The sequence below is a fragment of the Pseudovirgaria hyperparasitica genome (assembly GCF_010093815.1).
Source record: "Pseudovirgaria hyperparasitica strain CBS 121739 unplaced genomic scaffold EJ05scaffold_2, whole genome shotgun sequence".
Lineage (NCBI taxonomy): Eukaryota > Fungi > Ascomycota > Dothideomycetes > Acrospermales > Acrospermaceae > Pseudovirgaria > Pseudovirgaria hyperparasitica.
In genome coordinates, this window is record NW_022985550.1 from 1,497,837 (window position 1) to 1,516,921 (window position 19,085).

General features: G+C 49.7%; 7 protein-coding genes across 7 annotated transcripts; 3 read left to right on the top strand and 4 right to left on the bottom strand.

Moving 5' to 3' along the window:
- The first annotated feature begins 1,959 nt into the window (after nt 1-1,959).
- On the top strand, nt 1,960-3,829 carry EJ05DRAFT_195238 (uncharacterized protein). The gene is made up of 5 exons (XM_033739701.1): nt 1,960-2,095; nt 2,176-2,286; nt 2,337-2,416; nt 2,465-2,988; nt 3,062-3,829. The coding sequence occupies exons 1-5, from the start codon at nt 2,048-2,050 to the stop codon at nt 3,715-3,717; spliced, it is 1,419 nt and encodes a 472-aa protein (XP_033604504.1). The 5' UTR covers nt 1,960-2,047; the 3' UTR covers nt 3,718-3,829.
- On the top strand, nt 3,830-4,430 carry EJ05DRAFT_195232 (uncharacterized protein). Its single transcript, XM_033739700.1, has one exon. It carries the CDS (start codon nt 3,942-3,944, stop codon nt 4,371-4,373), a length of 432 nt encoding a protein of 143 aa, XP_033604505.1. The 5' UTR covers nt 3,830-3,941; the 3' UTR covers nt 4,374-4,430.
- Nucleotides 4,431-6,417: 1,987 nt separating this feature from the next.
- EJ05DRAFT_195254 (uncharacterized protein) lies at nt 6,418-7,182 on the bottom strand. Its single transcript, XM_033739702.1, has one exon. It carries the CDS (start codon nt 7,026-7,028, stop codon nt 6,555-6,557), a length of 474 nt encoding a protein of 157 aa, XP_033604506.1. The 5' UTR covers nt 7,029-7,182; the 3' UTR covers nt 6,418-6,554.
- A 1,510-nt stretch (nt 7,183-8,692) lies between these two features.
- On the top strand, nt 8,693-9,654 carry EJ05DRAFT_195285 (uncharacterized protein). The gene is made up of 4 exons (XM_033739703.1): nt 8,693-8,986; nt 9,035-9,152; nt 9,323-9,461; nt 9,518-9,654. Exons 1-4 carry the CDS (start codon nt 8,884-8,886, stop codon nt 9,521-9,523), a joined length of 366 nt encoding a protein of 121 aa, XP_033604507.1. The 5' UTR covers nt 8,693-8,883; the 3' UTR covers nt 9,524-9,654.
- Nucleotides 9,655-10,313: 659 nt separating this feature from the next.
- Nucleotides 10,314-11,372, bottom strand: EJ05DRAFT_434170 (THO complex subunit 3; the record flags this gene model as incomplete). Its single annotated transcript, XM_033741639.1, has 2 exons — nt 10,314-10,840; nt 10,928-11,372. 2 exons carry the CDS (start codon nt 11,370-11,372, stop codon nt 10,314-10,316), a joined length of 972 nt encoding a protein of 323 aa, XP_033604508.1.
- Nucleotides 11,373-11,988: 616 nt separating this feature from the next.
- On the bottom strand, nt 11,989-14,931 carry EJ05DRAFT_472989 (tRNA ligase). Its single transcript, XM_033743294.1, has one exon. The coding sequence runs from the start codon at nt 14,689-14,691 to the stop codon at nt 12,235-12,237; it is 2,457 nt and encodes an 818-aa protein (XP_033604509.1). The 5' UTR covers nt 14,692-14,931; the 3' UTR covers nt 11,989-12,234.
- A 1,340-nt stretch (nt 14,932-16,271) lies between these two features.
- EJ05DRAFT_491529 (glutamyl-tRNA amidotransferase subunit A) lies at nt 16,272-18,096 on the bottom strand (the record flags this gene model as incomplete). The annotated part of the gene is made up of 5 exons (XM_033745987.1): nt 16,272-16,452; nt 16,509-17,377; nt 17,429-17,762; nt 17,809-17,956; nt 18,078-18,096. The coding sequence occupies 5 exons, from the start codon at nt 18,094-18,096 to the stop codon at nt 16,272-16,274; spliced, it is 1,551 nt and encodes a 516-aa protein (XP_033604510.1).
- Nucleotides 18,097-19,085: the final 989 nt, after the last annotated feature.

Consider the following 19,085-nt stretch of genomic DNA (forward strand, 5'->3'; position numbering starts at 1 on the left):
GGCTTAGGGCGCCTAATGCCTTTGTGGTATCGCATGCGGACTTCCTGCGTATACTAAGTAGTCTGTACGTAGAGTAGCAGAACGATATCGTATAACGGTGGAGTGGCTGCTGCTGTGGGAGCAGGGACAGTTGAATCATGCGACATCATTTATGTCCTATTTCATAGTAGATTACCGTCGTCCGATGCCAGACAGATAGAGTTCACGGGCATGGAAACCCATGTTATCCAGACAAAGGATTACGCAAACAGGCTTGGAAGCGAAGTGGTTACTGGATCACGACAGTTGGCGGCCGAACCAAATATCCAGCCGTGTTATTGTCAAGGGTTGGGATGAACAGAAGAACCAGGTGATGCTGGAGATGATAGCCGCAGTAGGATTGGTAGTGGTAGTGGTATTGGTGGTTTGTCTATAATTCCACCTGGCATAAAATCGTTCGGGGGGACTCACGCGGGCCGTTTGAAGTTTCCACGCCACCTAAAGACCTCGGGAAGGTACGGTACATGGAGGTGTTGTGGGTGTTGTGGTCGTGCCTTCTTCCTTCTTCCCAAGCTTTGAGGTTGTTTTGTCTCACCTGGCCCCCGCACTCCCACCCGGATCCGTGCTCGACTATAGCATTAAGTAAGCCGCTATCCGAAAGCGAAAGGCTCCACTATTTTGGCATTTCTGAACTCTAAAGCCTGCCGGACTCTTTGCTTATCTACACCTTCCACTTGCGCGTGTCCCGAAGTCTATCCAATGCTGTTGTGCCTACATCACTCTCGCTTCCATAGCGCGCGCGGTCAGTCGTTTGTGTAACCCTTGCAATATGCATCAGAAAAGCCGACTAAAGGGTTGAGAAATGCTGGAGAACCCTGGCCTTGACAATGGCGTTACGCTGCTCCCTTAGAACCAGAAAAAAAAGACGCAAAGTCTAGACAATGATAGCTTCATGCTTATACGCGCTTGAACCTCCAAGCGACACTGCAGCCGAGACCTCGACGACGTCTACTTCCTACTATGATCACTCCGCGTCCGGCAATCTCCCAGCATGTCCGATGAAAGGAGACATGGCCTCATACATTCATTACAAACGCATGCGAGAGATCGATCCATTGTCGTGTTCCGTACAGAGGGTACACTCAGGCCGGCTTCTAGGCCAAGTGGCCATCCATGGTTTCGATAGCTGCAAAGAGTAGATTAGTACTATTTACATGTCCTCGCTTTAGCGCGTGCTGTAGTGTGTAATGTGTACTATGTATGTATGTACTATATAGCTAGTAGTAGTACTGTTGCATCCCAGTCCGGTGCCTCGGCCGCCAGCCGTCATAGGCTCATGGCGCCACCAGCTGGTCGGCAGGGCAGTGGACAAGTGGACACCCCCGGGCGCCCACCACCATCCCCCCTCCCCCCCTCCCCCATCCCAAAATGTCAGCTTTTCTGTCTATCTGGTATTTGCCCATCGTCGCCCAACTGAGGCGCGCCAGATGTCGCACGTACGTCGCGACCAAAATCTCGGTGCGGCTGCGATTACACTTTTGACATAATCCTCCTTGCCCCTGCTCCCGAGACTGGCGTTCTGTGCATATTACTTACTGCATTGCATGTCTACATCTCTCCGGTCATGTATTGACCTTCATCTCCATGGCTCACATTGTGTTATATCCTCGCTGCGTCACCTCCCACGTCTTTCTGGACTAACTTACCGCTTTCACCATGTTTTCCGCAGATGTGTCTTGGGTTCAGGAGGACAGAGAGACTGTGGGACAGAGGAAGGACAGGAAGCGAGCACAGTCAACCAAGAGTGCAGCCTCCAAGACCAGAGATTGTTCCAGCAGGGCATCCGACTCTGGCCATCGCGACACTCCAACAAATACTCGTCGCCCTGTGATAAGGAAGGCCAGTCAGGCCCAAAGCCTTAACAGTCACCCTGTTCATGTCGAGGATGCACGACCTCCTGTGCCGCAGTGGAATGACATTTGTGTCGAGGCACAGAAGTTCCTAACACCCACTCCCGAATTCGTGCTTGAGCAGATTTGCAAGCACGCTGACAGACTGTCAGACGACAATGATCTCTTGGCCCGCCGACGTAACCTTCATAAACACTCGCTACCAAGTATGTCTCATGCGGATAGACTCACTACATGTCTAACAGCCGCAGGCCTAACTAACAGCTATACCCCACGCTCCTCACAGGACACGGCGCTCTCTCGAGACCCTCGTGAAGAGGTCATGGATCATCTCTACGACGTTCACCATCTTAATGGCGGTGACTTCGTCTCCCACACAAACACGCGAAGCACTAAAGTACGTTCGGACTCTAAGTTGCGTCACAGCATTATTTACGTGTCTCCTAGATACTCACGCCGGAAGAATACTCACCGCGTATGCTGCCTGTCGATGGTTCGAGGGACGCATTAGAGGAAGCATATGAGAAGTGAGTCAGTGCCATTTCCACGGGACCGATCATGCTGACTATCTACAGCGCCTCTCGATATAAGGTTCAGTCCCGCAGCCGCTATTCTCCCGAGGATCGCACTCAGGACTTGTCTTGGGGGTATGATCCAGCAATGGATATGACTTCCATGCAGCTGTCTATGTCGACCATGGATGCTTGGAAAGATCCAAACTACTGGGACGTTGTGCCACCAACCCCTACCTCTATTTCAGAGGCGTCCATCGCTCCCTCATCGGATTCAGTTCATCGTGGGAACTACACCAGTGTTGAGGCAAATACTGGAGATTTAATCAACTTCCAGCGCTTCATCCGCAAGATGCAACAAGGTTCGCCGAAGATAATATTGGATCGACTGAACAAAGACTGGAGCCCACCCGCTACAGAAGAGGAACGCGATAACCAGGCACTAGAAAAACACTTATGGGTACTTACCGCCTTCCAGCTCAAAAAGGAGGAGTCCGTCGGGCAACTGCCAGATAGTGAGCTTCAAAGTAGCGACCATAGCGGAGATACCAAGCCCAAACATGTTCTAGAGATGTATGGCAACTTAGGTACGTCCTTCTCGAGCTTTCTTCATGCTACTTGCATCACTATCGATCGACCTGGTAACTAATCGTCTCATAGCTGAGGTATACCAACTGTCCGCGATGAATCCGCACGACAAGATAAAATACTTGTCAACCCGCCAACAAAGCACGGTCCCTCTCCCATGCAACGTATCGTACTTGACCGTTCCGCATGCCGGCATGACGCCAATGCCATATGCCACGACATCATTCGACCGAATCCGAACATCATGTCTTCCATCTCTCATCCCGCTCACGAAGCTTCCTCCAATTCTGCAAGAATGCAATCGAATCCTCTGCCCCGGAGGCGTGATGGAGGTTCGAATCGTTCCTCCATCCCCGAAAAAAGAGACAATGGGGCCTAAAATGACTGAATGGATGAATGAACGACTGCTCATTAGCCTTGAACGTTCGTTTCGATCCTTACGACCTGCACTGTCCATGCCAGGATGGCTCAAAGGCGCCGGTCTCATAGTGCAGCAACCTACGCAGGTCGTAAAGCTTCCGGCAGCGACCGATCCAGCGACAGAAGACGTTGACAATGTCCTAGCAGCGCATATCGCACGGACCATGTGGGCTGACACTTGGGGTCAGCATATGGAGGATCGCCAAGACCAAGATCGTTGGTGGTGGCAGAGTGAAGAGATCGTGCAAGAGTGTGTTCAGTACGGTACAGTCTTCGAATTCGAAACCCTACTGGCGATCAAACAATGATGAACGTCCATCACGGTCGACTTAAGAGCCACATTCGGTTGTTCAATAATTACTTTTGCGGCGTACACATGGGAATCACTCAGGGTTATGTCTGCATTCTTTGAGATATCCGCCACCGGCGCACATTATTTGACAGTTGAAGGTTGCATAGTTAGCAACTTCACTAATAGCGAGTCTTGCGCCTGTCCCTTATAAGTTGCATCTCTAACCTATGTCATCAACTAATGGCCAAATATGGACTTCTGTCAGCACTAGCGGTATACTTTTATCACGTACAGACGCTCGTTATCGTTCTTTGCCTAATCCTCGCGAGAGGCACGCACTCCTGTACTACGCGCCAGCACCAGCAAATGGTAGTAAAATCCCGGGTGGTCCATGGTGAGCGGCTGAGGCCAGACCGTAGACAGTCGAGCATTGCCAAACGTCTGTCGATTGTCGCTGGTGGCACTCCAACAAGAAGTTCTGTAGGATGCATATCCATCATTGTCGCATGTACACATCGTAGACTCCATCTTTCGCGTATAACTGCCTTTGTAAATCTGGATTGCTTCATGCAGTGGGGCTATGATGGCTATGTCATATTTGCACACATAGGGTTAGAAATAGATGGGAGAAGAGACCAGCTGGGCAGTCTGTCCAGTTGTTGCGGTGTGTAACGCTATCCATGTATCTGCTTGGTATAGAGTAGTGGCGAATTAATTGATAGCCTTAACCACTTCGTTCCCATTCTCGTCTTTCTACTAACGATCACAACTCCAATCACTTGTGATAGTCACCACCATTTTACGATCGCCTTCTCTAGACGGATCTTCGACAACGACCTGTTCAGTCTCACCGAGAGCAAGGGGCAGGACCCCAATCCAGCCTCGCCAGCCCAGCAGCCGCAAGACAGGTTGACAGGGCATGCCTGGGGTCGGGGACGGCTCGTGGACGGCCACTAAACGCTTCTAGGGAGAAAGTCCCGTGAAGATCTTCAAGATCTGCCGTAGTTAACAGTCTAACTGAAACCCTACGAGGCTCGTTCTTCTAACTAAGTGGTAGCACTTTGAACACGACGACAAGTAGAAGACTGCAAGATTGAACTGAAATGCTGGAGTACGAGAAAGAGATTAGCTATACTATGAGCTAATTCCCTCCACCTGTCTCCCTTCATCTATCCCAAGCATTGTTATCCATACATGTTTGTTGTGTGCGAGAAATTCAAGGCTGGTGTTTTAGCAGGCCCAGGGGCTGTTGGCACGTTGACCCTACCCGGGGCGGGGGGCCCAGGGTGCCTGTTGATCGGCACAGCCGCGGCAGTTGCGCCGCCGTTGTACGACCACCGTCGGCTTTCCTGGCGCAGGTCTACAGTATACTAAAAGCGGGCACAGGTCCGAGGCTGTTTTAAGAAAATGAACGTTGGAGTCAAGAGCGGTGAGTCTTGTTTTTCCTCACCTCCCTTTCGACGAGAGCCGTTGTTGTTATTACAAGCGGGGGGATAGTGGATGGGTGAGTTGTGTTGAATGCGACTGCAACTGCACTAATACAATCAAACCTCGTTGTTACGATATTCTTTATAACGACAGACTCGGTATAACGATACAATTCTCGGAAACGAGATCGAGAGTTTACTAGTAGATTAGTTCGTTCTAACGATATGCTCGTCATAACGATGCGTTTGACGTGGCCGTATTCGTATCGATATAACGGTCTTTGGCTGTACTGTGTGTGTGGGTGGAGATGTTTGGATTGGTTATCACGTTATGTGGTTGGATGAACGGGATATACGAGGCTTATACGAGTATGTGCTGCTATTTTGTTTGCGGGCAGGACAGGGGAGTCAATGACATCGTGTCGCGTGAGGAGACTAACTGACTGGGATCGTGTTGGCACCTTGTACGTGCATAGTCATAATGGACTCTCTGGATCGCAATCGATTGACTTCTTCGAGCGAACAAGTGTGGCGTCGTTTCAGTCGAGGAGAACGGTCTCTGAATGCTGCACAGTCAGCGGCCAATGCGCCGTTATAGATAAAACACAGGCATGATGTCTGGTGTCGGATGGTTCATGTTGAGGCCTTTCGAGGCATGTTGGACTTGTTTCATTGACACGTTCGAGTATGCATAAGGCTGGGACTCTGGTGACATTGTTTGCACTGTTAGGGTCCACTGGTCCTTGTTTTGGATGTTGTATGCGACACACACACATCTCATAGGCCGATGGAGTAAGTCTATTCGCATACCAAGCCATGCCAATCCGGCATCCTCTTATCAGATCACGTTTGCAGGCGGACCCCAGGAACCCAGATACGGGCAGTACGGATGCATGGCGGCAACACAAACAGCAGCGAGGCATGCATGGCACAGCCTTCCTCAGCCTTTGCTCGAGAATGTATGTTCCTCTTCTCAGCCATTCGCGTGTCCGCGAGATATCCTCTTTCCCTGCATTGAGCCAACGTGTTGTGTATTCTCACAACCGCCAAAAGGGCCATAACTGAAAGAACAATTATTCCACATCTTCCAAACCAGCCATGCAAGTAAGAGACGCCTCCACAACAATCGCTTCCAGACCTAAACCACATCATTAAGCCACACGCCACCGCCACTATTGCTACTACTATCACTGTCGGACGTCATGACTCACTATCGTCAAATGAAGATGTGGCGCCAGCTCGCGAACCTCGTGGCTGCGTCCCCAACACGGACTCCGGACGTTCGCTTCGCTTCGCTCCCCTTCCCCCCTGTAGCGGCATATCCAGCCAAACCGAACCAAACCCAAAAGAGCACTTGCACTCCCTCCGGACGATCAAAAACGCATGCACCCAGCCTTCCATGCATCCAGTACTTTCGTAGCATTATCTAAAGACATGTCGTCTTCCGCGTGAACTGCGATCGGTCTGGCGGGGTAAAAAGGAAGAAACAAGAAAAGGAAATTGGGATTGCTGCAATGCAGAATGTAGACGCATGCGTCAGTATTCTCCGAAGATAGGGGTATCTGATGGGATTGGTTGATATTAGGGGAGGGTCTGGTTCGTGGTGACAAGCTGGCATGTTTTTTTTTTTTGCTACGCGGATGTGCTTCCGAGAGGACGTGGTCTGGAATGGGCGAGGGTTATGGGGGAGGTTTGTAGGTGGACTTGGTGAGTGTGGTGTATCATGTATCTGTATGCGATCGAGATGAGTGTTTGGGGGGCATAGAGGTCCGGACTCGGCGCTGTGTCGTGGCACGAATATGTGCTCTCGAGGCCCTCTCTCAAGGGAATGTGGAGGCTGGAGGCTGGAGGTAACTCCGTGTTTTCCTCTCACTATATGGGAAAGGGATTGCGTGTGCATGCACGAGGTGTGTGTTCTGCATGGGGTATCTTCATTCGGCAAATACGTGAGGAAGCTCACCAACGACCACTTGGTGACGACTATGAGATCTCTCTCTCTCTCGTAGGGCCGATTGAGTATACGAGAACCCGGATATTCTTCATCAACAACTGTCAAGACAGGGTCACACCCTTACCAATATGGCATCGTGCTCACTTTTCCTCAAGTGCCGATATTATCACCACGCACACGCTTGTCACACAGATCACAATCTCGCTGGCCCATGAGTAGGGGCCATCTGTATACGTATGACCGTGGAGGAACATGACAGAAGAGTGCACTTCAGAGAGACTTCTAATAATGATAGCATCATCATCACCATGCAGAACGATGAACCCCCCCAATCCCCGCTCTAGACCAGACAATAGCCTGACTGAGAGCGTGGTAATTATCACTATTCACCCGAACTTACAAGCATTCATCACACGGGACTATCCGAAACCTGCAGTAGTTAATGTCTGATCTACCTCTAGCATTAGTCCCTGGCTGCTGCCGGTGAACGATATCATCTAACACTGAGATGGGAGTGTCAGATGTCATATGGGCAGATGTCCAACATCAGATGCAGCGCTTGTATCTGATCTGGCCTGTCTACCGAGAGATGACATGTGCCAAACCACCACGGAACGAGCCGCACGAACGCAGCCTGGCCGGCCTGTCAGCACCCGACCGACGACTATCGATCGATATCACATTTGACGATAGCTTCTTGGCCTTGACATGTCAGTCTACATTAGTAGCCAGAAGAACACGTCATGTGCGAATATTCCAAAGTAGGCATTTGGGCATCCTTGAACACGGTAGTTTTGTCATGGTGTTTTTCGGATGTTGTTTTGTTATGCATGCGGTGTCGGTTGATGCCCGGAATGAACCGAAAGCGAGACTTCATTGGTTGGCTCCCCTGTTGGACACGAACAATACCATCTACTTGCACACATGTCACACACACACCGTTACGTGTGCGCAATTGTAGCTAGCAGTTGAGCTAGCGACACATGGACATCCTTCCTTCCTTCACTCACACTAATAACAAGATCGAGTTTTGTCCCGTTTGAATCTTCCTATGCACACGCACATACACACGCGGACACGCGGACGCGCGCGCTCGTGCAACCCAGCAACAAAAATTTATTTAATCATTTGATCTGATCCATCCGATGAGTTGATTGGGTCCCAGCAGTATATCATTCTTCCCAATCTAGTCTAGCGGCCCATCTCCGCACAAATCCGCGTCCCTTTGCTTCTGACTAAACCTTCTCCCAAGCTGTCAATTGGGTATATGTCCGTGCGTGCGTGCGTCGTCTTCGTTAAACTTAGATAATCGACTCCTCATCATGTCTGTTATTTAATAAAACTGTGATCTACAGATTTATGTCTTTGTTTTTTTTTGGATTGCTAAGCTCAGCGCAGCTCAGCACAACCCACTCGACATGAGCAAAGAATTGTGCCCCCTGGGCCGAGCAGACAACTCGCACCTGCAAGCACATGCCAGTTTGCGCCTCAGGGGTAAATGCGATGCCAAGCACCTATCAGCAACACACCACCATAGCCAATAACCTAGCTATCGAGTAGTGTGCCTTACCCCTCACTCATCATTATCACGATCAGCGGCAGCAGCACTATCGTCGTCCACGAGCAAACAGATGCTGTACGCCCCGTCACAATCTGGACTGCGGCGTAGTCGTTCTTGTCATCGTCGTCTGCATCTGCTGCATCTGAATCTCATCTCTGTCTCGGTCGTTCGTAGCACGCAGTACCAGCTTCTGGCCTCGGCGGATCGCGCCGGTGCCGATGTGAGTCCCGGGCTCGGGAATTGATGAGATGGCAGAACGAGCATGGTGTGATGAGGACGTTGACGAGGATGAGTATGAGGATGATCCTGATGGGTCTGCTGCTTACACTCTGCGCCCGGGTTGAAAGTGAAAAAATGACCGTGAGTTCGGTAGCCGGGTTGCTAATAATACCAGATATATACTTTGTAGCGAGCAACAATGCTGAGCTGGGTGAATTAATAGACTTTCGTGCACGCTGGAACATCCCAAACAACCGTCCACTCGTCCATCCACTGTCCAAGCTGTCTCGTCGGTCCGTAGAAACCCCTCTCCTAGAACACTAAAATGAACTTAAATTTTTTTTTCTCTCCAACGTTCAACAAGTACGCGTGTCTCTTTCTCTCTCTTTTAGACACACACTAATAATATGCAAGGCGTGACATGGCCTGACCTGCTCCCGTCGTCTGACGAGGGCCTAATTAGGCGTCCTCACTCAATGAATCACTCACGGCTTATGCCGCCTTTCCAAATCTGTAATTCAATTCAATTCCCGTCCCTCATCAGCCCATCTAAAGACTGCGGGGGTGCGTGTCGTTCCTGGTGTTCGGGTCCAGTAAGAAAAGTGCTGGCCAGCACTCCCATGCTTGCTTCCTCGTTCTAATCAAAAAGGTCCGATAGGGCTGACCGGTCGATCTCCCGCGCGCGCGCACGGAAAATGAACACACAGATGAAAAAGTTGTGTCAATCATAAGAAGTCACTGATCGCTCGCTAGCAAGATGAGGAGAGAGAGAAGAGAAGAGAGACCGGATATCCACGGGACGGGTGAATCTTTTGGTGCATGTCTTTTCTTGGGAGGGGGACGGGGGGTGGGCAAGGTGGAGATCGAGACGGGACCTCTTGAATTGGGGTGGATCTTCTGCGATAGGAGATCATGGCAATTTGTTTATGCGATTGTGTTATACAGGAAAGGAGGTGGAGAGGGCTGTCTCTCTCCTAAGAAGTTGTGACACGACGGCGGTCATCTTGAGCGATGAAATCCTAGCAGACATGCTGCTCCTATGCCTGTTGTATATGAATGAAACGCTCCAAATCCGTCGGACTTCTTCCTACGAAGTGATCTCGCTCGCTCCGCTCCTCGCCGACAAATACCGTATTTCACCATTGTCTCACAAGTATCCACCTATGATGAACTGTTTCTTCCTTCCGGAGACTCCGTCCCGAGACAACTTTTGATATGCCCTCCTAGGTAGACTGTTATCTAGGTAGCATTATCGCACTTATGCTGTGTCTTCCTATAAAAATCTTCCTTGCTACTACGTCGCTAGGATGCCGTATAGTTCGAAACAGCTAAAGAAGTTGAGGATTTCTCTACCCTTAAAGTATCATGTTTAGTGTAGCCAGTATTGGGTGTTTCCGGCCATTTTAAGATCACTTTTTCATACCAATCAAACCCGTCCGTACGCAAGAGACTCTCTACGTTGTGCTGGATGCGCCGATGATGCGTAAACCAGAGTCGCTCGTGTATGCCAGGACATAGCGATGCGGATGCCATTGCACACACGGACTCGGCCAGTTCGTGTCGATGCTATGCACGTACTCTCCAGTCTCTGCATGTGCAATGTCCAGTCCTGTACCCTCGTCGCTGCCGCCGACCACATAGCTACCGTCAAAGCTGAAACTCACGCTGGTGACCGGTCCTACACTCCTGTCAAGCTTGCGTACACAGACCCAATCTTGTGTGTCCCAAAGTGTGATGAGCGCATCTGAGCCTCCTGTAGCCAGGAGTGTAGCCGGTGGGTTGAGGGAATGGGAGAGGAGAGGAGACGTATGTGCGCGGAGAGTGTGCAGTTTTGAAAGGTCAGGGTATCTGTGAAGGGTCAAGGCACCCGTTGTGCTACAGAGTAGAAGAGATGGATTGGTTGTAGAGTGGGTGAAGGAGAGTGAGGATACGGGTGTCTCGCAATTCAGCGGTGTTGAGGGCGTAAGCGTGGATCGAGGAACTGGTATCAACGTGGAGGACGTCTCAGTGTCCTAAGACATTAGGTTCAGAATTGTGTCGCGTGTTAGGAGAACTCCTGCATGAGCACTCACCCTCGCCTGCCTTCCTATAATCAGCTCTCCTCCATCTGGCTTCCAAGCCAGCAGATCTATGCCTCCGATGTTGGGCTTTATCTCCACGATGCTCTCCTTTCGTCTCACATCCCAGAGCCTCACCGTGCCATCTGCACTGCAGCTTGCCAATTCACTCTCATGCGTCGGGTTAAACTCGACTTTTTCGACCGGACCACTGTGACCTCGTAGCTCGGTACTGTATTTGACATTCGTGCGTTCTGGATTCCATATTCGAAGGGTTCGATCGGCCGCTCCAGTCGCGATCAAGGTTCCCAGCGCATTCCAGGATATGGTTCGAATGGCATGCGACGGTGGTGGTTGACGTGTCAAGGGTGTGTCAACGTAGGTGCTGGTCCTGAGCTTGCTGAAGATTGGCACAAACTTCTCTTTCAGCAGTGGCTTCTGGCGCGCAGGAGCCATGCCCACCTTGTACTCAAGAAGAGTATGAGGCTCGGAGGAGCAGCTCGTGGGCTCGGGTGGACTGGCAGATGGTTTGTCTGTAGCTTCTTCTCCAGTGGCAGGCTGCCCACGTCGTGCCGGCTTGGACTGCGATGCAATATGTGACTGTTTCTTTGCAATTACACCTTGCTCAGCTACCAAGACTTTGATTCTGCTGCGTAATTGCTGGAGTTCGTCTTCTCGTGCAGCTCGTTTACTAGCTTTTCCCGCCAGGACACCAGAGCTCGAGGGTGGGGTTGGAAGAAGCTCGTCTCTAGTATTAGCCGACTCCTCATGCTTTACAACACCATCATTGCGAATTGCTTGAACTTCTCGTGAGTTGACCTTAGTATTACTGTCAGGCTCTGATACGCCTACTTCCTGGTTCCGCGTGTCATTGTTGATTTTGTCCCTCAAAGGATCTTCGTCGCTGCCCCGATCGTCGTCTATGATGCTTGATGCCATTTCTGTTGACCACAGCTGGAAATATGGCAATGCGGTGACCAACGAATAGTTGAAGAATGAAGCCAAGGCTAAGTTGATATATACAAGGGATCGACTGCTAGACAAGTGACGAACGATGGGCTGGTATCTTTTGTTTGATTATCACACTACAGTTCTTGGGTTTCACTTCTCAGGATTCACTTCTTTGAACACGGACAAGAACAGCCCTTTGTCTAATTACTCTTCACTTTTTAACATTCGTTTTAGACACGACGTGCCCAATGATACCTGCGATTCCCGTTTCACTCACTATTGTTGAGGGGGGATGCCATAACACCTGCAATGCATTTCCACAAACATACCCATCACTACCTGGCTATCAACACAGCTTCTGTTCCTGTTAACGAGATAAAACACCTCTTACACTGCCATCTAGAATCAAGGACCCCTTAGCCATGAGTTCCATGATACCAGACTCCCCACCACTTCCTACAGTCAACCACTTCTGCAAGAGATCGTTGCTCTCCTTCGGTTTGATGTTTGGTTCCGCAGTGCCAATAGTGATATGCGCGAGCGCATTGACAGTCTCAAACTTAACGTCTCCCTCATTCTGGAGTCGAGCTACAAAGCACATAACTCGATTGTCCCATACAAGACGTTCGAGCTGAACTTTGCACCTTCCAAGTTCAGGTTCGGATGCTGGTGCATCGCTATTCGGCAGCTGACCAGCTATCGACTTATTCCAGGCTTCAGAATGGAGCCTACCGAGCTTCGACCAGCTATCTGTATGTTGGCTTGAAGCGGCCTTGTGGATAAGGGTGACGTGAAACTCGTTTTGCAAGCGGCGAGTTTCCTTAAGGTGGTTGTAGAATCGTGCCGTCTCAGGGTCGACATCACGAAACATGGCGTCGAGAATGGCTTTGACTCGACTGTTAGGAAGCCGAACTGCAAAGAACTCTAGCTTCGGCTGCTTTGGTTTAGACATGGAGCTATTCTGCTGTTGCTGTTTGTTCTTTGGGCCTCTGTTGCCTCCTCTGCTTAGGTCCTGCTTCACTTCTGGTTTGTAGTCATCGAGCGCACTGTCAATTGCAGCGTCAAGCTCGTCAGCCGAGGGCATTCTAGTGAACAGTTTCGGGTATCTCGAGCTAATCTGGGTAACAACTGTTTCCAAATTCTCCCGCGAGCTCGCTGTAACGTCCAGGTCAATCACCAAGTCAAAAGCGTCATCCGGTGATTTGGTCGTGTCGATCGGCTGGAACCGATGCATGAAGCCGTCCATGATACCAATGATCTCGGCTGGGTCCTTGGATGCTGCTTGGATTGTCTGATGATTGTCACCGCGTCCAAGCACTCTGTCCTGCATGACTCTTCTGATCTGGTCGTAGTTTCCACGGTCATGAACCCAATGCAAAGCGACAAAACGGGCTTCAGGTATCACCCGGGAAACATCATCTATAATCTGAGCTCGCTCACGTTCTTGATGGTTGTTACGGTCTGCAATCATAACCCCACTGTCGACGACCCCGTTGCAAACTGCCGTGGCAAAACGCTGTGGCCTGTTGCCTTTCCCTACAACGTTATCATTCTGAAAATGTCCCCAGCCGAACAATTTCACCAAAGCTAGAGCTACGGTCGTCTTTCCACAGCCTATCGTTGCAATGGGAACTAATATGACATTGCCTTGCACATCTTTCGCATCTGGTCTTTCTTCCCCGGATTCGATCTCCTGGCGAATGATATCAGATCCTTTCTGGCCGAGTTCTGTCAGGAAGTCATCTCGCATTTTGATGATACCGTGGTTCTGATTGTAGAGCTTAGCGAGACCAGGTTGCTTGGCGAACTGCTTCCGTGCGAAGATGAGATACTTTTCGGTGACTTTCTTATGCTTTTTGTACCTTGGTTCTTTGCCGGCAATGATGGCTTTGGTGCATTCCCGCCACTGTCGGTACATCAAATATGGCTCCTCAAACTTATATTTGAAGAACCAATCTTCCCATGGCGCATTTGGAGATTCCCTAGCCTGACAGCGGATGACGAACCCCTCAGTGTCGCGGCCATCGTAATTCCCTGTCTCCGCAACATGTTCCAGGAAAGTTTTGACATGGCCAATGTTGTTCTCCATGACATACATTGTCTTTCTGAACCCCCATTCTTCCGCAAACTTGTCGACGTGATGCCCAGGATAAGTCGCAAACTCTGGCACGTTCAAATTGACTCCATGCAGGTACAGCCCAGCCGCGTCTGGTGCGTACTCAAGCACGTGCTCTTCGAAATCGTCATCGCAGAGTTCTGCTACAGCCGTCACATTCAATTGGTGCAACCTCCGCGCGAGCTCTTCTTTTGTCTTTCCCACGCTTGTCAGATGCCTCTCCACCCACTTCTCACCCGCAGCGGAATGGCTGACGGGAAGGTCTGGTCGTGCGCCAGTGGAGTGTTTGCTACAGACGAGTAGCGAGCCATCGTCCAGCCCTGAAATGAATATTATGCACCCATTCTCTTTCACACTGAGCTCGTAAGGTCCTTTGGTGTTCAACTCGACATTCTTCCATTCCGTTTTCTTGACTTCGCCATGATTGAAAAACTTATCGTATCCACGTACAGCAATGGCCTGCTTTCCGTCTAGGGTCTGATAGGTGAACAGTCCGCGGGCATAAGTCGGTAGATTTGGTTTCTTGTAGTCCCAGTCTTGCATCCGCCATGAATCAACCTTACGGCCACTCGGTAATGTGTACGTGTTCTTCTTCACCGATAATCCTTTCCCTCTACCTCCTTTCCCATGTGCATTGAGAGTTTGTACCAACTCGAGGATCTCTTGCGGATTCTGGGCGCGATAAGGTACTTGATCGTGGTGCGCCATACTTATGGCAAAGCTGGTAGTAAAGCTCCGAATGTTTGGCAAGTATAGAATGCAAGGTTGGGCGGCTTTGGTGCAGCGGCAGGCTTTGAACGGAGTGGAGATTGTGAAAAACTTTGAAGCGTAAACAAGCATCAAGGTATAGAAAGAGATTGAAGAGTCATCGCATTTGTGCGAGTGCAGGAGCTGTGGTAACTTGAGGCAGGAAGCTGTGGTATTTTTGGGTCACCGCGTAGATGCGTCACCGAACTTTTGCGTAGTGGGGGCACTTGTGCTGTGGAGCCACCTAGGCAGCCTTGGTCCCTTGCTACTAAGCCTAATCAAGCTGTTTACACTATTAGTGCCTAAGTAGATGAATTTAGCACTGTAAATGAGGGTACAAAATATTTACCGCCTAACAACTATTCTTAATACTAGGTCTTCCTAGGGTGGTAGTACACTAAAAGTCCTGCCGTCTAATGGCCCGCAGTTGGTATAAGCTGACAGTATCATCCAATACTACATGCATTTCGAAATTTATACTTCAAGGATCTTACCACTCCCTACTTCCATACAACAGACTCTGTTCAGCTTTCCAAAAATCCGATCTATTTCAAAGGATCCGTCTCCATCCATATGATTCACAGACAGGGAACGTATGTCCGCCGCATGCGGCCACACTCTCAATAGCTCATGCGTTCTCTGAATGAATCATCTCATCAGGTGCATTTCCGGATTAGTTTTCGCAAGGATTCATATAGCATCTACCGAAGAGCGATGACTCGTTCAGAGCTGAACCTATCGGACAAATCGTTTATGGCATCGTCAGAGATTGATATCATCATCTTGACATTTTGATGGGTAAGATGGGTGGGACATTATAGGCTCCAGTAGCCTAAGCTCTAATAGTATATTTCCCTTGATTCAAGAAGAGGTGATAGGCAGCGCACTCAAAGTAAGTATACGACTACTATGGCTAAATGGAATTTTGACTGAGACTTAGGGACTTTTCCTCAAGAACCTTGCTACATATTCAGATCTACACTGAATTACCAGTCCGAATACCGAATGGTACTGGGTTTAGACTGAAAGCGGCTACGGCGGCCTATAAAATATCGCACTGCCCTACCTGTGGACAAGAGCAACCCATGGACATGGAATGTTATAGAGCTATAGATGAGTTTCTAGCACTGGCTTTCTGGTCTTGGTCCGCGCTTCTTCCTGTTGCGGCATCTCATCCCACATTGCTTATAGAGGATGCGGTAATACTCCAGAGGGACTGTTTATGCGTCTAGCTGAAGTAAGTAGTGGACGAGACGGACTCGGATCGCCAGGCATGTTATGCAAGCAGCATTCTCTGAACAATTCAAATAAATCGATGCAGAGTATAGCTAACCTTCAGACTGTAAGGATTAGTATATGAAGGCGATATTGGGAGAAATACGACTAAAACTGATTTTGCCTCAAAGTTATCATTCGTCTACCACTTCGTAGCCGTAGCGGCTGTATTAACCTCATTGGATTGACGCATGAAACAAGTAAAGCTCATGGATGCCATTAGGACAGGCCACCGTTGTTGAGTCGACAGAAGTCTGAGCACATGACTACACCCTATGACTTGATCGAATTTTCTCGTCTTTGATTTGAACGTCACGCAGCTCCGTATGCGGCACTTTGAAAGGTATCGGTCCGTTCTCTCGTACTCGGGCGAGCTGCTCGTATGCATGTGCCACCTTCAAGAGCATGTCGTCAGCGTATGGCTTGGTGACAAACAATAGCGAGTATCTGTTTGGGGTTCAGCATCCGTCACTTCAATTCATTATGCTTGCTTGTCGACTCACGGCATGCCTGGGCCCTTTTTCACAAGATTCGGTTTTCGTGAGTCGTGCTGGACGGGCGTGTCATCAGGCCAGAACCCGAGCGGCACTGATATAACCGGGAACCCCATTTTAGCGGCGAGATCGTTCACAACGTCCTGGTCGGCTGGTACTGTGAGGATGTCAAGATTGAACTGTTCCATTGCTCCGAGTATACCGCCAGGGCCGCCAAAATAGTTTTCTTGCTTGATCATTTCTGCATACTTGGAACTGTCGACATCGACCCCTTCAGCCTGCGTCCATTCAAATTTAGCGGTATCTCTGTCTGGGTATTCCTCTTCTGTATGTGACTTTGTGAATTCGATGATATCTTCAACAGACTGAACATTGTTCGGGTTGGTCACGAGGCTCTGAAGATAGTGGCGGATGTCTCTCCTAAATTCAGAGGCTCGCACGATGCCTTTGACTTGCATGTTGAGCGACTTGAACTCATCGATAGCAGGTAAGTCAGCACTATCAACGATCCTCGCCCCTGCGGAGCGCATAATTTCCAGTGCTGCTTCGAATGATGCTTCGATTGGGCGTGGTGATTCGCCCTCCCAAGTATTGCGAGGAACCCCAATTGAAACATTCTCAAAGCTGGTCCCTTCGCAGTACCTAGTGAAGTCTGGAATTGGATGAAGTGGAATATTCCAAGTTCGTTCATCTCGTTCACTACGTCCTGCCATATTACTGAGCAGGTATGCCGCGTCCTTGACTGTTCGAGTCAAGGTGCCAATAACGTCCTGTCGACTGGAGATCGGTATTGTACCATCAGTAGCAACAAGTCCACGTGTAGGCTTGAATCCCACGACGTTATTGACTTCAGCGGGCCCCATGATACTGCCCCAGGTCTGCACGATCTGTCAGTCGACCAAAACCCTGTTGTACGTGCGTGTCCTTACTTCTGTGCCCAAAGCCGCAGTCGAAAGTCCTAAAGATACACCGACTGCAGAGCCCGAACTTCTGCCCCTTGGTATCGAATTAGGATAGTAGGTTCCTAACGTTTGACCGCCTCTCGGACTCCAGCCACCACTGATATTTAAGCCTCTGAAGTTTGCCCATTCCGACATGTTCGACTTTCCCAGAACGATAACTCCAGCTCGTCGCAGTTTAGTCACCAGAGAAGATTCGACATGAGGCTTTGCCCCCAACAGGGTATATGAGCCTGCTGAAGCATCCAGCTTGTCCAGAGTGGAGATATTGTCTTTGATCAAGAGAGGTATACCGTGCAGTGGACTGTGGCAATAAGCATCTCCTACCGAAGCACCAGGCTATGACCGACCCTCTGCTGCCTGAACGAGTACGCTCCTGATCCAGACTTTCTGCCACATCAAGTACGTCAGGATTGATCTGCAACACAGCCTTGAATTCTGAAGCTTCTTCAATCCTCGCGAGGTAAGCTTTCACCAGCTCAACAGAAGTGAATAGGCCTTCTTGTAAGCCATCAGAAGCTCTCTCAATTGTAAGACACAAAAGGGAGAGAGGATCGACGGAGTCTGGCCTTACGCTTAGTAGTTTAGAATTGTCCGGTGGCCTGGAAAGCATCATTACCTAATTTTCTCACGTTCATCGTCATCAGACCTTGATTACCCGAGAGGAAACGCAGTATTAATATGAAGAGATATAAACCGCGAAAGATGAGCAGTCGCCAGTATGGACGATCCAAGCGGTTCATCGATGTGGGAACAATGTAGGTAAGGCAGTAAGTAATAGTGGCGGTAGCTAAAGCACGCTAGCACTGACAGCAGGGAGGGGGAGAGACTGCTCGTTAAAATAGCGCCTTGTGCCAGTTGGGCTTAGCGGATAGTGTGGGAACTTTTTAGGTGGCAGAGACACCTCGAGATCCTTCCCAATTCATTCTTGGATAATCCGATAGTTTCTGGTCAGGTTGTTTTGATCCCACCAGTTGCAACCTTAGAAGTCGACCTTCTATAGGTGCATAATGCAAGTGAAGAGTTGTCCTGAATTGCGAACTTGGCAACATCGCCATTGACCCCTTCAAGACCCCCTTGGTGTAAATTGATTTGTACAGTTGCCCACGAGCAGTGCTGAGCTATGATCCAGTGGGAGAAGTTGAATTCCCAAATTGATCAAGGATGAACGCTAGCCGTTCCTTGATGCATGATCCCTGGAGGGTGGGGATTTATGGCCCTCTACTGTCAGCTTTCAACGAAGGATTCCCATCATCGGCATCGAGTGCTATCTTAAGGGAAGGAATACTACTATTGCAGCGGGACTTGTGGCCCAATACGAGCGGAGACAGTGTTGCTCCAGATATAAGAACGTGCGTGTGTGGCATCGAAGGAACCACTGGCTCGATGATCCATCGAAATGCATTTTGGGAGCCACGTAGGTACCGGCTGTTAAGATGGTGACGTAGCTAAACTACGCATTATCACCATGAGCATGAATGGTCACTTTCCAACAGACACATTGCAGTCCACTAGGGATTGTTCTCCGGGCTGCAAGGGGTGTAGGGCACGGGTGAGTCGAAACTTGGCGGGGTTCTAAGGATGAGTTTGGCTATATCTACCTTGAAGCTACTCCCGTCAGCTGTAT